The 16,267-nt window shown below is 57.5% G+C and overlaps 1 protein-coding gene across 2 annotated transcripts in view; it reads left to right on the forward strand.

Moving 5' to 3' along the window:
- The window catches only part of TRPM2 (transient receptor potential cation channel subfamily M member 2), a gene marked incomplete at its 3' end in the record, with an annotated part of 30,082 nt that overhangs the window by 8,879 nt on the left and 4,936 nt on the right, over positions 1-16,267 (forward strand). Inside the window, exons 2-23 of one of the 2 annotated variants that reach the window (XM_080410377.1) lie at positions 2,953-3,104; positions 4,614-4,880; positions 5,220-5,305; positions 5,772-5,940; positions 6,420-6,600; positions 6,989-7,155; positions 7,593-7,773; positions 8,332-8,393; positions 8,563-8,763; positions 9,093-9,195; positions 9,435-9,556; positions 10,893-11,243; positions 11,698-11,835; positions 12,514-12,643; positions 12,938-13,083; positions 13,241-13,353; positions 13,483-13,696; positions 14,259-14,377; positions 14,695-14,827; positions 14,956-15,127; positions 15,590-15,773; positions 16,050-16,231. In XM_080410377.1, the coding sequence (XP_080266503.1) occupies positions 4,686-4,880; positions 5,220-5,305; positions 5,772-5,940; positions 6,420-6,600; positions 6,989-7,155; positions 7,593-7,773; positions 8,332-8,393; positions 8,563-8,763; positions 9,093-9,195; positions 9,435-9,556; positions 10,893-11,243; positions 11,698-11,835; positions 12,514-12,643; positions 12,938-13,083; positions 13,241-13,353; positions 13,483-13,696; positions 14,259-14,377; positions 14,695-14,827; positions 14,956-15,127; positions 15,590-15,773; positions 16,050-16,231 (3,349 nt within the window). In that variant the 5' untranslated portion in view covers positions 2,953-3,104; positions 4,614-4,685. The other variant, XM_080410378.1, reaches the window with a different exon arrangement.

Genomic DNA, 16,267 nt, shown 5'->3' on the forward strand with positions numbered 1-16,267 from the left:
GTAAGCAAGCCCCGCTGGTCCATCCTGGCCATATATAATGGATGGCAACGGAGTGAAGGAACACAAACGTGGCTGAATATCGGTAACAGATGTCTGGGCAGCAGTGCGACAGGTCCCTCAGCTGAAGATCCCTCACTGCTGGTACCTGCCCTCTGTGCCAGCTGGTGCGATAACCCTCCCTCTGTCCTCAAACCTGGCTTGGCCGTGTGTGGTGGCAGGCGCTGCACTCCGCTGGCCTGAGGCGTGGGACGAGGCTTGGAGCCGATCTGCCCAGCCACTGTTCCCAGGACTGGCGCCGGGGATGCTGACAGGGGCCATGCCTGGCGTCTTCTACACCTGTTTGCACGCTGGGGGATGCACCCGTGGCCCTGCCTGGGGAGGGGCTGGGGGCCATGTTGCCTCCCCACAGATGCTCCCTTCCTCCCAGCTGGTGCTGACCTCTGTGTCCGCTGGGCAGGAGGCATCACTTCAGGAAAGACCCTTGGAAGGAGGCATCTTTCATGGATACTGCTTGGAGAAATGGGCCCAAATGATGCCTTTGAGGCATGGGGGAAAGATACAGGAGGGATCCCCTTCCCCTGGCAGACCAGGGCATGTACTATCCCGCCCAACAGGGAGGTGTCCTCCCCGCTCTGCAGTGAGGTTCCTCCTCACTGGGAAGGGTTTCAACCTCCAGCACCCACAGCAGCAGGTGCCACTCCATGGCAGTTACCACGATGGCTTCTGGGAGGACCGAGCCCCAGCAGGAGCAAGGGCTCCCACAGAACCGGGGTCACCATGGGGAGAGGTGTGGAGCAAGGGGCTCATCCCAGCAGAGGGTCTGCCTGGTTTGCTCCTCTTTGCCACCAAAAAGCATTCTGGCTTACAATTCCAGCTGAATTTGACCTTGGGCATTAGATGCGCATGTAGGGACAGTCCCTGGAGAGGGGCCAGAGTCCTTCATCCTCTTACCTTGTTCCTCCTGCTGTCACAAATGAATGTTAACTTGCCAGGGTTTGCTTTGAGCCTCACTGGGTTTTAGGTGGGCTTTTAGGAGAAGCAGTGGGAACTGCCCCAGCACGCTGGCTCCATGTGGGTCCCACTGGGCCGTGGTGGTTTTGGCATATGGAAGAGTGAAATAAAAGCCATGGTCTCCAGAGAGCTAGCCAGCCAAGAGTGGATGAATATGCACATTAATGTGTAATTAATGTGCAGTTATGGCTTCAGTTCTTTTGGCAGTGCAGAGTTAATTACAACTGAACTGTAAAGCATTGCACATGGATTTTATTTACTGGCTTATTAGTGGCATCTGTTCTCCCAGTGAAATGCCTCAGCTGTTTGGTCTTGTTCAAGGAAACCAGAAGAACTCATTGCATAGATGGTCCAGGCTAACTTACATGCTTTGGATGGAAGGATGCTAAAGGATGTGATCGCGCCACTGCATTTTCCTTTGGACCCTGCTTCTTCGTTTAATGCACTGCCCCAGCACCTGAGCCCATCACAATGCAAAGGGGAGCACAGGGCTTTGGCGCCAGCCCTGCAGGACATGCCCGAGTTTGAGAACCAGCAACTTCTGTCTTCCCAGCTGTCTCCCGGCACTGCCTCATGATGTTTTACAGTCTTCTCCAGCAAGAACCATCAGAGCTGGCTGGGGCCCACTGCTGCAGGACGCTCGTCTCACTCTTGAGATGCAGCAGCCTGGGCTGCCTGGTGTACCTGCCGCCGAGCCACAGCTGGCCAAATCGCTTGCTGCTGCAGCATCTACTGCATTGGCTGCCTTCCTGGCCTGGCTTTGCTGCTTAGCACATTTCCTGAGGAAGTTGAATGCTGGTTTTGTTAAGAAAATTTTATGGCAAATGCAAGTTAAGTGGCTGCAAATCCAGTGGAGAAGCCAGTTCACTTAGGGCATGGAACTTAACAGGAGCAGGAGAAATGAGGTGCCTCTGGTGTGACAGGGAGGTTCCTCACCTGGGGCTTCTGTTACGAAAATTCTCACCTGGCCTGTGCTGACTGAGGCGAGAGGCCGGGATGCAAAGCAGAGAACTACAAGGGTAAGTGGTTATTCACACGCATGAGGTGTCCCAGCCAAACCAGGGCACCCAAGTGTGGTTTTACACGGGGTTCTTACACCCTTCCAGTGTTCCGGTACAACACGGCTTGGCTAATCACCAACACCCACGCCACCAATCGCTGATCGCAGCAGAACTTTGCAAAGCCGCTCTGTTTCTGCAGCATTCTTGCCACTCGCCTGTTGATCCAGTGTCCCTGCAGTCGGTCTTGCTGGCGGTGGGGACCTGTGACACCGGATGATGCTGGGAGGGTTTCAAAGACGTGCCAGAGGGGCTGTGGGGTGGCGTTAGCGTGGCTGTCCCAGGGATAAAGCTGTTTCTCCTTCACGGACAGCCCTGAGCTTCCCAGCAGCACAACCCTTTGTTCCAGGGCCGGGCCGCCCTTTCGGTTGTTTTAATTAAGCACGAACGATACCAAAGTCTCCAGTAAAATTCCACTATCTCATCACATCACAGTGTACAACTAATATATATATTACATGTATATATACAAATAAAGTTAATACATTTTGGCACTATAAAGACTGATTGAAATTGATAGTTAGGGAAGGGATTTTTCATCGCACTTGCCAAACCAGCAACGCACCCAAGCCTCCATCAGAGCTGCTGCTCCTTGCTGGCAGCACCCATGTGCCGGGTCCCCGCTGCCCCCTGTGCAGCCCCTGCCCACCACACCTGCTGCGAGGGGCCAGGGCACCAGCGTCTCGCCCCACGTGGGGCTGACAGCAGCGGAGGGTGGGCACTGGGGGCTGCGGGTGGAAATCGCTGCTGTGGGGAGCGTGACTCAGCCGCTCCAGCAAACTCGGGGCTTGCCCGGACGCCGCAGCTTCTCGGCAGGGACCGCTTCTGCAGCCTGATTTGCTGGGAGGCTGCCAGCAGCCCTGCCATCTCCTCCTCTCTGCAGGCAGCTCGCAGGCAGCTCTGCCCCGTTCTCTGCTCATCGCCTGTGTCTCCGGTGACAAAATGACCCGCTGGAGGACAGGGACACAGGTCTGACTCCTGGACATTCATGGAGCACAGGAGCTGGTGATGTGGCCGAAGGATGCTGCAGGGAAGGTACAGGCAGCCTTGCTGACAGTCGTGCCGGTGGAGGGGCAGTGGGGTGGCCGCGGGTCATAGGCAGCGTCCAGTGCCTGCCGTCAGGGCTTGGTGCTCCTTTCCCCGTGGGTGCTGTGACCACCCAGCGCGGCTGAGGGGTGACCTGGTGCCTGGGTGAGGGGCCCTGTGCTGCCTGCAGTGGGACAGGCTGCCAGACCCCTCCGAGGTTCAGCCCCACTCCTGTGGTGCTTGCCAGGCTGGGGAGGGATGGGGGGCAGGCAGTGTGTGCTGCAGGGGAGGCTCTGCCCTTGACCCCAGTGCCCTTAAGGACAGGTATTCTGAGTGTTCTATCAGTGCAGTTGTTCAGCCCCATGGTGGCCATGGAGGACCTGGTGTGAGAGCCCCTCCAGCATGGACTTCTGTATTGCTGGTGGCCATGCCCCAGACCCCCACCAGCCTGCCCACCCTGGAGGGTCGGGAACAAGGATTAAGGGGTGTTTGACCTTATTCAGAAGGCGCTTTCTCAAGCAATTAGTTCTGCCAGTGGATTGTGCTGATGCAGAAAGCCAGTCTGCCAAAATCAGGCTCCTAAGGCTGGTGGGGCTGCGTGGTCCCAGGAGGGAGCCCTGGAGGGAGGCTGGCAAAAAGGCTTTTCCTCGCTGCTCCCTGCCTGCGGCAGCCTGAGCCAGGGGAAGGAAACTTGAAGGAAACACAAGGGTAGCCATGATTTTGCTCCACCACTCCTTGTCCCCCCTAAGGGCTACCCTCCCTCGGGTGTGATGCAGAGTCTGTCTTGCAGAAAGGCAGCCAAAATCCTCCCTAACACAGACCTGCTGACCCACAGCTTCACCGGAGTGCTGTGCTTCTTCGTTACCTAAGCACGGCTCCCTGAGAGGACACCCATTCCCCTTTGGGCTCCAGAGACACCTGGGAGCTTTTCCACCCTTGCTCCAGCAGCTCTCCAGCCTCAGCAGTTCAGGAGCTCAGCGACGGGGGCTGTGAGTGTTTGTGGGTGGGCTCAGGAGTTTTGCAGCCCCTGCCACGCAGCATGCCTGCGTGCAGCTGGGTGTTAGCTCTGGGATCTCGGGGCACCTTTGCAGAGGGCACGGGGCCCCCCTACAGAGGAGTGCCCTGTGCCTGCAGGCAGCGTGTTGGCGCAGATTTTCTGTGCAGGGCCAGGCTCGGGCTGCTCGCACAGGAGACCTGGTTTCTGGTGTCCCTGCTGCCAGAAATATCCCAGCTGCCTGCAGCAGAGAGCAAGCGAGGAGAGCTGCAGGCTGGTGGATGGCCAGGCAGCTGCGATGGTGGGCAGAGCGTGGTGGGGTCAATTGGCAGAGGCCGATGGATCGCTCAGGGGCAGCGTAGTGCACCCTGAGGCTGGCTCACTGTCCACGTAGCCCTTGTGTCAGGACCGTGGTGAGGGTCTGGCAGGTTTCCGACAGACCTCTCTCCACCCAGGGAATGATGGAGAGGGCACCCCAGTGCTTTAAGTTCATGGGTATCCTTTTTCTTTTCTGCCGCACTCAGGATGGAGACGTTCAGGACCTTCCAGCCTAGGAACAGGAGAGAGGAGGCTGAGGGGGGCAAGACACAGCAGCCATGGCAGCGCGTGGCCGGTGCACCAGGGTGCTCCCCTCTGAACTGAACAAGGTGTGCCCTGAGAGAGGAGATGACCCTGCCACTCACCCCAGGAGGATGAGCGACTTCGAGGTGGTCCCCAACCTCCAGCAGAGCAGCAGCAGTGTCTCGAAGAGCAGACGGAAGGCACATTTCCCCAGCGGCAGCAATGAAAAGGCAAGTTCAGGTGGTGCTGGAAGAGGGGAGCAGCTGGCCACACACAACAAAAGAGTGTTAATGAGTTATCCAGTGATTCATTAATGGGAGCATTAGATCACTTTAGTTTTAGGGACAGACAGAAAAAACCCCAAACATCTGAGGTACAAGTCCAGCATGCATATCTCCTCTCCTTGCAGTACACCTGGCTTTGTCCCTGCAGATAGCGATGGAGCTTGCTTTCTTCACATCAAAAGAAGCACCCAAATATGCTCCAAGTACCAGGGTGCCTTCTCCCTGCCCTAACTTCTGGCCCTTTGCAGAAACCCTGACTGCTTGCTGATTTTCCTGCTCCCTCAGGAAAATCTCATCTCGTGGATTCCTGAAAACATCCGGAAGAAAGAGTGCACCTACTTTGTTGAAAGCTCGCAGACGTCAGATTCTGGGTGAGTCAGACAGTCCCTCATTCCCCTCCCCTGCCAGGAAAGCAGAAGGGGTGTTTGGTGAAAAACCTACAGCACCAGAAAATCCCACCTTTCTGTTAAAGAAGCTGGGGTCAAGGGAATTCACAAATGCCTTTCTGTCTGGCTCTTCACCCTGCTGTGTCACCACATGGCTGTTACTCTGTGTCCCAGTGAGGAACCTTTCTGACGCCTTTGCATGCAGTAATTTTCATCGTACTTCATCCCAATCCAGAGCAACGTTAATATTTCTGTCCTAAACCTCTACAGCTGGAAATGTCAATTTTTTGCTAGATTTCCCCCCAAGCAGTGCCTTTGTTTCTGCACAAGGTCTGAGCTAGAGGACGAGCTGGGTGGGAGATGCTGGTGCTGGGCTGAGGCAGGTGGGCCAGCTGGGCTTTGCCTTTTGGGTTTAGATTGTTTTTGGAAAAGTTGGTGGTGTGTGTTTCAGGAGGGTTGTGTGCGAGTGCGGCTATCTCAGGGAACAGCACCTGGAAGATGCTGCCAAACCTCCCATCTTCCTGGGGAAGGAATGGGATGCCAGCAGGCACATCCAGGAAATGCCAACAGATGCCTTCGGTGATATCCACTTCACGGGCCTGGGACAGAAGATGGGGAAGGTGACCTGTTTTCCTGTCTCTGGTGCACAGGGAGCCGGCGGTCAGGTCATGCGTGGCAGATGAAAGGCGCCTATTTCCTTCCGGAACGGGAAGATGTTGGGGAGGCCTGGAAATGCCCCAAAGGCAACACTGACCCAAACAGAATTAGGGGGGTGGGACAGGATCCCTTCTCTCTCCCAGCCCCGTACCAAGTCCCTTTCTGGAACCACGAGACTGCCCTTCATGCCGTGAGGCCCCTGCTTCAAGGGGTGGCTATTCCCCTCTCCTCGTCCTTAGGTTCGTCTTGGGAATGCTCAGTCCCAGGGAAGCGAATGGGAACAGGGTCACGCACAAAGACCTGGGGCAGCAGCAGCCACTGGGAAACAGCGTGGGAGGCCCCTGGTTCTTTGGTGGGATAGAAGAAATCGTGGTGGGGGTGCCCTGTTACCCTCCCCCTGTTGTTTTCACCCAAAATGCATGTTATGCTCCCTTTTTTGCAGTACGTGCGTGTCTCCTCAGATACCCCTCCACGCGTCATCTACCACCTCATGACACAGCACTGGGGCCTTGATGCACCCAACCTGCTCATCTCAGTCACTGGGGGAGCCAAAAACTTCATCATGAAGCCAAGGCTGAAGAACATCTTCCGGCAAGGGCTGGTCAAAGTGGCCCAGACCACTGGTAAGAGCTGCAGAGGCTCTCCCCACGGTTGCAGCAGGCGAGGGGCCTGTCACCCGGCCATGCCAGGTTCAGCGAGTTGGGGTGCTGTAGGAATGCCGAGCTGGCCTGACGGCTTGCAGGTCCCTGTCTGGACTAGCCCCACCAGGGATGGACTATTCTTGCTTAATCACTGCAAACAGGCTCATAGGGAGCTGGACTGAGATTTGCAACACGTTGCTGAAGAAGACATCTCCTGTGCTGTCAGGGCTTGAGGTAGTGGGCAGGGAAGGCATCTCCTGGGGGATGGAGCATCTCCAAGGACCAGGTGTTCCTGCAGCCGTATAGGGGGATGCTAGGAGACTGCTGTGAGCAGAGCCTCTCCCTTCCCAAGCCCCTCTCTGACCCCCAGGAGCCTGGATCATCACGGGGGGGTCCCACGCCGGTGTGATGAAACAGGTGGGAGAGGCAGTGCGAGACTTCATCCTGAGCTGCAGCCACAAGGAAGGCGACATTGTCACCATTGGCATAGCCACCTGGGGAACCGTGTACAACCGGGAGAGCCTCATCTGCCCCATGGTGAGCCAGGCAAAGCTGGAGATGTGTTTGCTTTGCCTACGCCTGGACTTCAGGGGAAGTCCTGCCAGGGACCATGGTGGGAACGGGTGCTTCAAGGTGTGCCTGTGGCTGGCAGCCCTGGTAAAACCCAGCTGTGCCAGAAGGAGCGATGGTCTTGGGCTGATAGCTGCTGAGAAGCACCTCTGCCCTACCCAGTGTCTTGTGTAGGTGCTGTGCTTCTCCTGGGAGGACCCTTGTGGGTGTGAGGGCAGGTGGAGCAGAAACAGAAGCGCATGGGGCAAGGCTGACACACAGGCTGCAGGGGCGGCAGTTTGGCCAGACTGTGCACTCGTGCTGGCCTGTTCCTGTCCCACATGCTGGTTGCTTTGGTCATCTGGTACTCCTCCTCTGCAGCCCTGCCAGGCTTCTCCCAGAGCCTCTCCTCCTGCACCTTACAGGGTGGCTTTCCAGCCGAGTACATGCTGGATGAGGAGAACCAAGGCAGCCTGTCATGCCTGGACAGCAACCACTCCCACTTCATCCTGGTGGACGATGGGACCCACGGGAGGTATGGGGTGGAAATCCCACTAAGGACCAAGCTGGAGAAGTTCATTTCGGAGCAGACCAAGGTGAAAGGAGGTAACGGCAACACGCAGCCAGGCCTGGGGCAGAGGAGGGCACAAGGCAGGATGGGCCATCCATGGGGAAAGGGTGCCCATCCTGGCCTCAGGTGAGAGGGGAGGCTGTGGCTTCCCTGGAGGATCCAGGCAAGCGGGTTGAGAGGGTTGTCAGGAGAAGTGTGGAACCTTGCTCCTCACAAACACGAATCGAATTGTGGGTTGACACAAATCAAAGAGCCTTTCTTTGCCAGCTGCTTGGCTTATGGGGTCACCAAAGGAGTCCCCAAACCTTGTGATGCTGAGCTGATCAGGGAGAGCCATTTTTCCTAAAGGGTCAGGCCTCCAAGGGGGCTTCCAGGTGGGACCTTCTTGCTGTGTAAATCATCTTTTATTCTAACACATGCTCCAGCATCATGACTGCCAGGAGAGGGTCTCTCCTCTCTCCTGGAGCCTGGCTCATCAGGGGCAGTGCTCCCTCCCTGTCTGTCACACCCCACCGCTCAGAAGGGACCGCATCCAGCTGCGTGGCAGGGTGCTGCCCCACGGGGAGGTGACCCTGGACTCTGCTTCCCTGCAGGCGTTGCTATCAAGATCCCCATTGTGTGTGTGGTGCTGGAAGGAGGCCCTGGGACACTTGATGTAAGGAACTGCTCCTGCTCGCTCCTGACCAGGGTGGTGGGTGGTGGGAGGGGGCAGCTCCTTGCCTGGGGTGCTGCTCTCCGGCATGGGTGCGAGCGTGGTGGCACACCAGCTGAAATGCATCTGGCCTCTGGGTGGGGTTAGGACCAACCTCCCCGCTCTGTTGCAGACCATCTACAATGCCATCACCAACGGGACCCCCTGTGTGATTGTGGAAGGGTCTGGGCGTGTGGCTGATGTCATTGCACAGGTGGCCAGCTTGCCTGTGCCCAAGATAACCATTGCCTTGATCCAGAAGAAGCTGAGCATGTTCTTCCCTGACACCTATGAGCTCTTCACTGAGGGCAAGCTGGTGGAGTGGACCAAGAAGGTGAGTTTCTTGCAGGCAGACAGCTCCTCTTGCTGAGCTTGAGGAGATCAAAGGGGTCCCCAGGGGTCCTTGCCCATGAGCAGGAAGGCTCTCAGCATGAAGTTTAAGGCTAATCTCCTGCTGACCATCCATCTCCCCCCCTGCCTGCTCGCCTTGGGCAGAGAGGTACCATTTGGGACCAGCCCCAGCCAGGCTGGGAGACCCGGCACAGGGAGTCTGAAGGCAGCTTGAAAGGAGCAAGGGATTGCCCCACGCAGGACAGGGGGCTGTGGGAAGCAGCAGGGAGGAGATGCTGATGATGATTGCTTGCCCATGGCTCTCCTTTGTAGATCCAAGACATAGTGCGGAGCCGGCAGCTCCTGACCATTTTCAGAGAGGGCAAATGTGGCCAGCAGGATGTGGATGTGGCCATCCTCCAGGCCCTGTTCAAAGGTGAGGGGTGGGGAGCTGCTGGGGATGGTGGGGCAAGATGAATGGGATGGGGGTCACAAGTCACCTCCTGCAGCTCCTTGACTTATGGGGTCACCAAAGGGGTCCCTAAACTTTGTGATGCTCATTTGATCAGGAAGAGCTGTTTCTCCCAAAGGGCCAGGTCTCCAAGGGGGCTTCCAGGTGGTATCTTCTCACCGTATGAATGAACCTCTGTTCTAACAAGTGTACTTTGCATGCAGCATCCAGAAACCAGGACCACTTTGGTCGTGAGAACTGGGACCACCAGCTGAAATTAGCTGTGGCATGGAACAGGGTGGACATTGCTCGGAGCGAGATCTTCACGGATGACCATGAGTGGAAGGTAAGGCAGTACCTGTGCTGTTTGTCCAGTCAGGCTTACATCTTGTCCCACTTGAGAACTGTGGATATCGAGGGTACTTTTCACCTCAACTGTGCCTAGGGAGAGTATTTGAAGGCGTTTCTCATGGACCCTAAACTCCCACCACATTGCTAGGGGCTCTTAATCCGTGCTGGTTTTCAAAAGTGCTCTCAAACACGCAAAGCGGAGGTGAGCACAGCCTGCAATTCACCGCTTGTAAAGGCCCTATTTGCCCTGTCACTGTTTACTAAGGTGACTGGTACTTTGCTCAAAACCAGTGTCTTCTAAAGACAGTTCACCAACCTAGAGCCCAAAATACCTCTTGCCAACTCTGCCTTGCGGTCGCTGCTCATGCCACATTGTCAAACGGCAACTTGTCTCTAAACTGATCTCACTCAGCCTGGTGCTTCCCTGCTCTGACTTTACTACAGAGCGGGGCAGGGAGCAGCACCAGCCAGTTCTGCTGTCCCACTTCTGATCTTGCTGCTGAGAAGTCAAAGCTGAGCAGGATTATCTGTCCCTTCTGATGGGGCTGCGGGACTTGGAATGGATTTTCCTATTTGGTTCAACAGTTTGGGTTCCCCCAGCTCCATATTCTTTGTGGGACTGGGAAGGACTGGTGGGAACCAGGAAGCTGAAGAGGAAATATTTGATGGTGTGAAAATGCACAGCCCAAGAAAGATCCACAGCTCTGTCAGGAAGGGCGGACGAGGCCGGCTCTCAGATCAGCCGATGCAGGCCAGGGCTGTTGCAGGTGCTGCAGCCCTGGACCGCTGTGGCTGGCATGAAAAGCTGGGGCTGAAACCAAGCTATGGCAGAAGGTCAGCAGGTACCTTCCTGCTGGGACAACACCTCCCCCCTTACCCACGGGCCTTGCTTTCACTTCTAAGCACATGGACATGTCGCCTTGGAAAGGAAAACCCCACAAAGGCTGAGCTGGGTGACTACCAGGAGCAGCTGATCTCCCCGTGGCTGAGATCTGGCTGGCAGCACCACAGTCCTTCAGCTGAGGCATTGCACAGGAGACAAGCCTCTGAGGTCCCGTTCGTTTGCTTGGTGCATCCTCGTGAGCTGGGGAAAGAGGGTCTACCCTCTACCCTACCCTATCCCTCCACCCGGCAGCCAAGGGCACAGAGGGCACACTAACCCACAAGCATGCCGCTGGGGGATGTCCTGCAAGTCCAGGTGCCTCCCGGCTGCTCTCTCACACCCCAAAACTCCTTGTGTGCTCAGGGATAAAAACTTCCCCCCCCCCCCCACCCCGTGAGGCTCTGCTCTGGGGCCCTGGAGCTTCTCACCTCTGCCTCTGGCCTGCCAGCCCACAGATCTCCACCCCGTGATGGCAGCTGCCCTGATCTCCAACAAGCCAGAGTTTGTGAAGCTGTTCCTGGAGCAGGGAGTGCGTCTCAAGGAGTTTGTCACCTGGGACACCCTGGTTTACCTCTACGACAACGTGGCACCATCCTGCCTGTTTCACAGCAAGCTGCAGAAGGTCCTGCTGGAGGAGAGAGAGCACGCAGCTGGCTCCAAAATGCCAAAAATCCAACTGCACCATGTCTCCCAGGTGCTGCGGGAGCTGCTGGGCTGCTCCACACAGCCTCTCTACCCCAAGCCCAAGCACGCGGAGCGGCCCCGGCTCTCCATCCCTGTCCCGCACATCAAGCTGAATGTACGCATCTCCAGGTTGCGTGGTGGTGGGGTGGTGGTGGAGAGGGGAACGCTGGCTCAAGAAGCCATCTTGGAGGCTGCAGCTCGGTCTCTGTCCTCTTGCCTGCTCAAGAATCCCACTTCAAGTCCCTTAAAGCCCTGTCCAAGTCGTCTGCCCCACATTCAATGCATGACTCCCATCCTCCTACGCCTGGAGCACCTTGTGGCTGCGTAATGCCGGTGGGCAGGACCCGGTGGGGTGGGTGCACTGGACAGGCTTGGCACATCCCCACGTGATCCTCACCCTAGAAAAAGCGGCATTTCCAGGATGAGTCCAGTCTTGGCCACGCCGCAGCAAAGGCCCCTCCGTGGGTGGTGGAGGCAGGCACCCAGGGTTTGGGGGTGGCTTTGTGCTGAGGGGCTTTCTGCTCTCTGCAGCCTCTTGGCAGGAGGTCTGACCATTGCACACCTTGCAGGTTCAGGGGTCAAGTCTCCGGTCCCTCTACAAGCGCTCTGCCGGCCGAGTCACCTTCACCATGGACCCAGTCCGAGACCTGCTCATCTGGGCTGTGGTCCAGAACCGCAAGGAGCTGGCAGAAATCATCTGGGCCCAGGTATCACAGCCCAGAGCTGTTGGTCACAGCTGAGAGGCTCAGATGGAGCCAAACCTCCCAGCCCCGAAAGGAAAGATCCCTGCTGGGATTCGGGACATGGCGGTGCCCGAGCCTGACCCCCAGCCAAACGGGAGCCAGCTAGTGAGCCTGCGGACACTTGATGCTCATCCCCAGCCACACCACGAGGCGAGGTCCGTCTCTTCCCAGCCAAAACACACGCTGCAGCCAGAGGCGGCAAGCTGGCCCAGAAGCATGCTTTGCCATGCAAAGGCTGGGGGGGGGCTCAGCGCGGTACAGGCAGGACACAGGGGCACGGCAGCTGGGGTGGAGAAGGCTTCCAGCCATAAGCAGCATCCCCGGACAAGAGGCAGTGTGGCCGGGGGTGTGGTGAAGACGCCGTGCAGAGCTGTGGAGTCACGCTGTCCTGTCACCCAAGGCTTCCCACAGGGACAGCAGGGTTGTCCCCAGATTGCCCATGGCTGCGGGTTTCCTGCTGCCCCTGCAGCCAGAGGGGAGCACAGCTCAGCCCTTGCATGGCGAGCTGCCCACCCTGAGCCGCCGTCTGCTTGGGACGCCCTCCTCCCCTCCGGTGGGAGCCGGGGGGGGCTTGGCAGGACTGCTGGCACCTGCGGGGCAGGGTGCAGGAGCCCCACTCTCTCTCTGCCCTCTTTGCTCCAGAGCCAGGACTGCACGGCTGCCGCGCTGGCCTGCAGCAAAATCCTGAAGGAGCTCGCCAAGGAGGAGGAAGACACCGACACCACCGATGCCATGCTGGCCCTGGCTGAGCAGTACGAGCAGAAGGCGATCGGTGAGTGGGAGGGGTCCGGCAACCCAGAGCTGCCCGAGTGCCCTGCAGGGCTGGCTAGCTGTGCCCAGGAGGTGTCTGGGGGTGACGGGTGGCATGGGTGGTGCCCAGCACCCTTGCCGCGGTTGGGGTTGTGGTGCTGTGAGCGCTGTGCCCGGGAGGTAGTGGGAGTGCAGAGGGTGCTGCTGTGTGGTGCCATGTCCGGATCCAGCTGTGAAGGGTGACCCTGAGAGCACCTCACCGAGCCCCAGGCTGGCCCAGAGCTCAGCCTTGTCTCCCTGGTACCTTCCTGGCCAGGCGTGTTCACAGACTGCTACCGCAAGGATGAAGAGAGAGCCCAGAAGCTTCTCACCCGCGTCTCTGAGGCCTGGGGGAAGACAACCTGTCTACAGTTGGCACTGGAGGCCAAAAACATGAATTTTGTGTCCCATGGGGGTGTCCAGGTGGGTTCCCAGCAGCGGTGCTTGGAGGGGAAGCACTCAGGTGTTCCCTGCCCCAGAGCCAGGGTTCCCTGTTAGCAGCAGCGGGGCTCTGCCCCTCGCCCCCGCTCTGATGGCAGAAGCTCCTGTAACCAGTGCTCCTCTTCCTCCCTCCTTACAGGCCTTTCTAACCAAAGTCTGGTGGGGAAAGATGTGCGTGGACAATGGGATTTGGCGGGTGATCGCGTGCATGCTGTTCTTCCCACTTCTCTGCACCAGCCTTATCACCTTCAGGCACGCAGCTGGGGCATGTGTGCACCGAGGCAGGGATTTCCTCCAGCCTCGCTCTGCAGCTGGCTGCGAGAAGGTGCCGTGGCATCTCCTCAGGCAGCTGAGCCCTGCTTCTACCCCTGCTCCCTGCAGGGAGAAGAGGCTGCAGCCCATGGGCTGCATGATGCGCCTCCGAGCCTTCTTCACCGCACCCATCGTCATCTTCCTCATGAACATCCTCTCTTACTTCACCTTTCTCCTGCTCTTTGCCTACGTCTTGATGGTTGACTTCCAGCCACTGCCGTCCTGGCGGGAGTACCTCATCTACTTCTGGCTCTTCTCCCTGGTGTGTGAGGAGACCCGCCAGGTACGGGGCAGGCAGGGCAGAGGCTGGGAGGAGGTGAGAGGAGGGAGAGACACCCCTCTGGGTGCTCCTGGGAGGTCCTGCACAGCTCATATTCCCATGCTGCTTCTCATGTCACCACCCGTTCGGAGAGGTCCCTGCAGAAGGGACTGCCAGATGCCCCTGTTTCCGAGACCATTGGCTACGTCTGGCCTGGTGCCAGGTACTTGCAGGAAAACATGCTGGTTTGAGCTGAAAACGTCAGGAGATGGAGGGGCTACCTCCTTCCTTGGGTATTTATTCCCAGAAGCATTTCCAGGCTTTGCTTGACGTTTGATTTTTTTCAGCTTTTGCTTCAACAGCCCAGAGCTTTCTTCACCAGACTAAAGAGCCCCATGTCTCAGGTATCTCTCCCCACGCTCCTTCCACGCCCCTGTAGAAAACCCCATAAGCTCAGGTTAACCTCAGGTAAGCAGGAGGGTCCCGTGAAGGGCAGCAGGTCTCTGTGGTCCCTCCCATCCACAGGGCACACGAGTATCCTACAAGGCTCTCACTGAAATACCAACCCCTCTTCTCTTCCAAACAGCTCTTGTATGATCCAGATGGGTTTGGCGTTGTGAAAATGGCTTCCCTGTATTTCAAGGACTTCTGGAATAAGCTAGATATCTGCGCCATCCTCATCTTTATCACAGGGCTGACTTGCAGGTGAGCTGCAGAGCTACTCGGCAGCGCGCAGGCTCAAGCCACAGCTGAGGCTACAAAACTAGTGTAAGAATTGTGCAGGTTTTTCAATTGCAATTTCTTCTTCCAAAGGCCAAAGCAGATCTTTGTTGCCACGTGATTAATTCTGATCAATCCACTTCTGCTTTCAGCTGCTTTTAGGAAAGAAGTTTTTCATGCCACAACTGTCACCCAGCAATCTGGGGAAGCGCGCTCATATTGCAGAAACAATCCTGCGAGATCAGAAAAAAACCCACACTGGCGACACTGAGGTGTTTCCTTTCCTTTTTTTCTGTGCCCAGGCTGATTCCATCAACGTTATACCCCGGGCGCATCATACTGTCGCTGGCTTTTATAATTTTCTGCCTGCGTCTGATGCACATTTTCACAGTCAGTAAAACGCTGGGGCCCAAGATCATCATTGTGAAGCGCATGGTGAGAGCTGCCCTCCCTCCTGCCAGGGTGATCAGCTAGAGCACGGGATGGATGTGCCACCTGTGTTCTCCTACCCTGGAGTGAGGTTTGCTCCAGGACACAATTTTGCTTCCCCTCTGTCTTTGCAGATGAAGGACGTCTTCTTCTTCCTCTTCCTGCTAGCAGTGTGGGTGGTGTCCTTCGGCGTCGCCAAGCAGGCCATCCTGATCCACAATGAGGAACGTGTGGAGTGGCTTTTCCGTGGCGTGGTCTACCACTCTTACCTGACCATCTTCGGGCAGATTCCCTCCTACATTGATGGTACAGGACACCAGCCTGTGACAGCACGTGGCGTGAGCAGGGTGGCTGTGGCAAGGCTGAGGGCTTCCAAGCTCATGCCACAGTCTGCCTAGCTCCTGCGTGGAAGTCCTGCAAGGGGCTCCTCTCCAAGCACAACGTGAGGCCAGAAGGGAGCAATGGCAGGGTGTGGGGATGGAGCTCTGCTCCGGCATGTTGGGAGCACTGCTGTGGATGCAAACCCAGGAGTGGCATCTGCCCACACAGGCAAGGGAGCACCCTAGCAAAGGCGCAGGAGCATGAGTCGATCCAGCTCGGTGCCACAAAGCTGGTGGCAGCGAGCAGAGCACCTGGGATGATGCAGGTCGAGGTCAAATCCCTGCCCAGTGCTAAAGTCCCTTGGTGCTGGGCACTTTCAGAGAGCGCAGCGTGCTCCCTGAGACATGAGGTTTGGCTGCGGCAGCGTCACGCTGTGCTCTCTGGCAGGGGTCAACTTCAACATTGACCAGTGCAGCCCCAATGGGACCGACCCCTACAAGCCCAAGTGCCCAGAGACAAATGAGGACAACAAGAAACCCATCTTCCCGGAGTGGCTGACGGTCATCTTACTGTGCCTGTACCTGCTCTTCACCAACATCCTCCTTCTCAACCTCCTCATTGCCATGTTCAAGTGAGTCTGACCTGTCCCCACAGTCCTGACAGTGAATCGAGCTGGCTTTGCTTGCAGGCTTGGCCACGGCCAGGGCACCGCACACTGAGAAAGTGCAAGGAGGGTGCTGGGGCACATGCTGACAGAGCACAGGGCACTTGCGGGGGGCCATAGATATGGTGGAAGTGGCTGGTGCAGGCCAGGGCTGGTCAGAGACAGGTAGGAGCTGGGGCACCATACAGACATGATGTGACCTCTCGTTCCCACGGCACGGCTGACGCCTGGGCTCTTCCCCAGCTACACCTTCCAGCAGGTCCAGGCTCACACAGACCAGATCTGGAAGTTCCAGCGGCACGACCTGATCGAGGAGTACCACGGCCGCCCACCTGCGCCTCCACCCTTCATTCTCCTCAACCACCTGCAGATCCTGGTCCGGCGAGGCTTGCTCCGCAGGCCGGCCACGCGCCACAAACAGCTCAGTGAGGACCAGCATCTCCCCTCCTGCCCTTCGCCCC

The sequence above is a fragment of the Falco punctatus genome, assembly GCF_963210335.1.
Source record: "Falco punctatus genome assembly, chromosome: 13".
NCBI lineage: Eukaryota > Metazoa > Chordata > Aves > Falconiformes > Falconidae > Falco > Falco punctatus.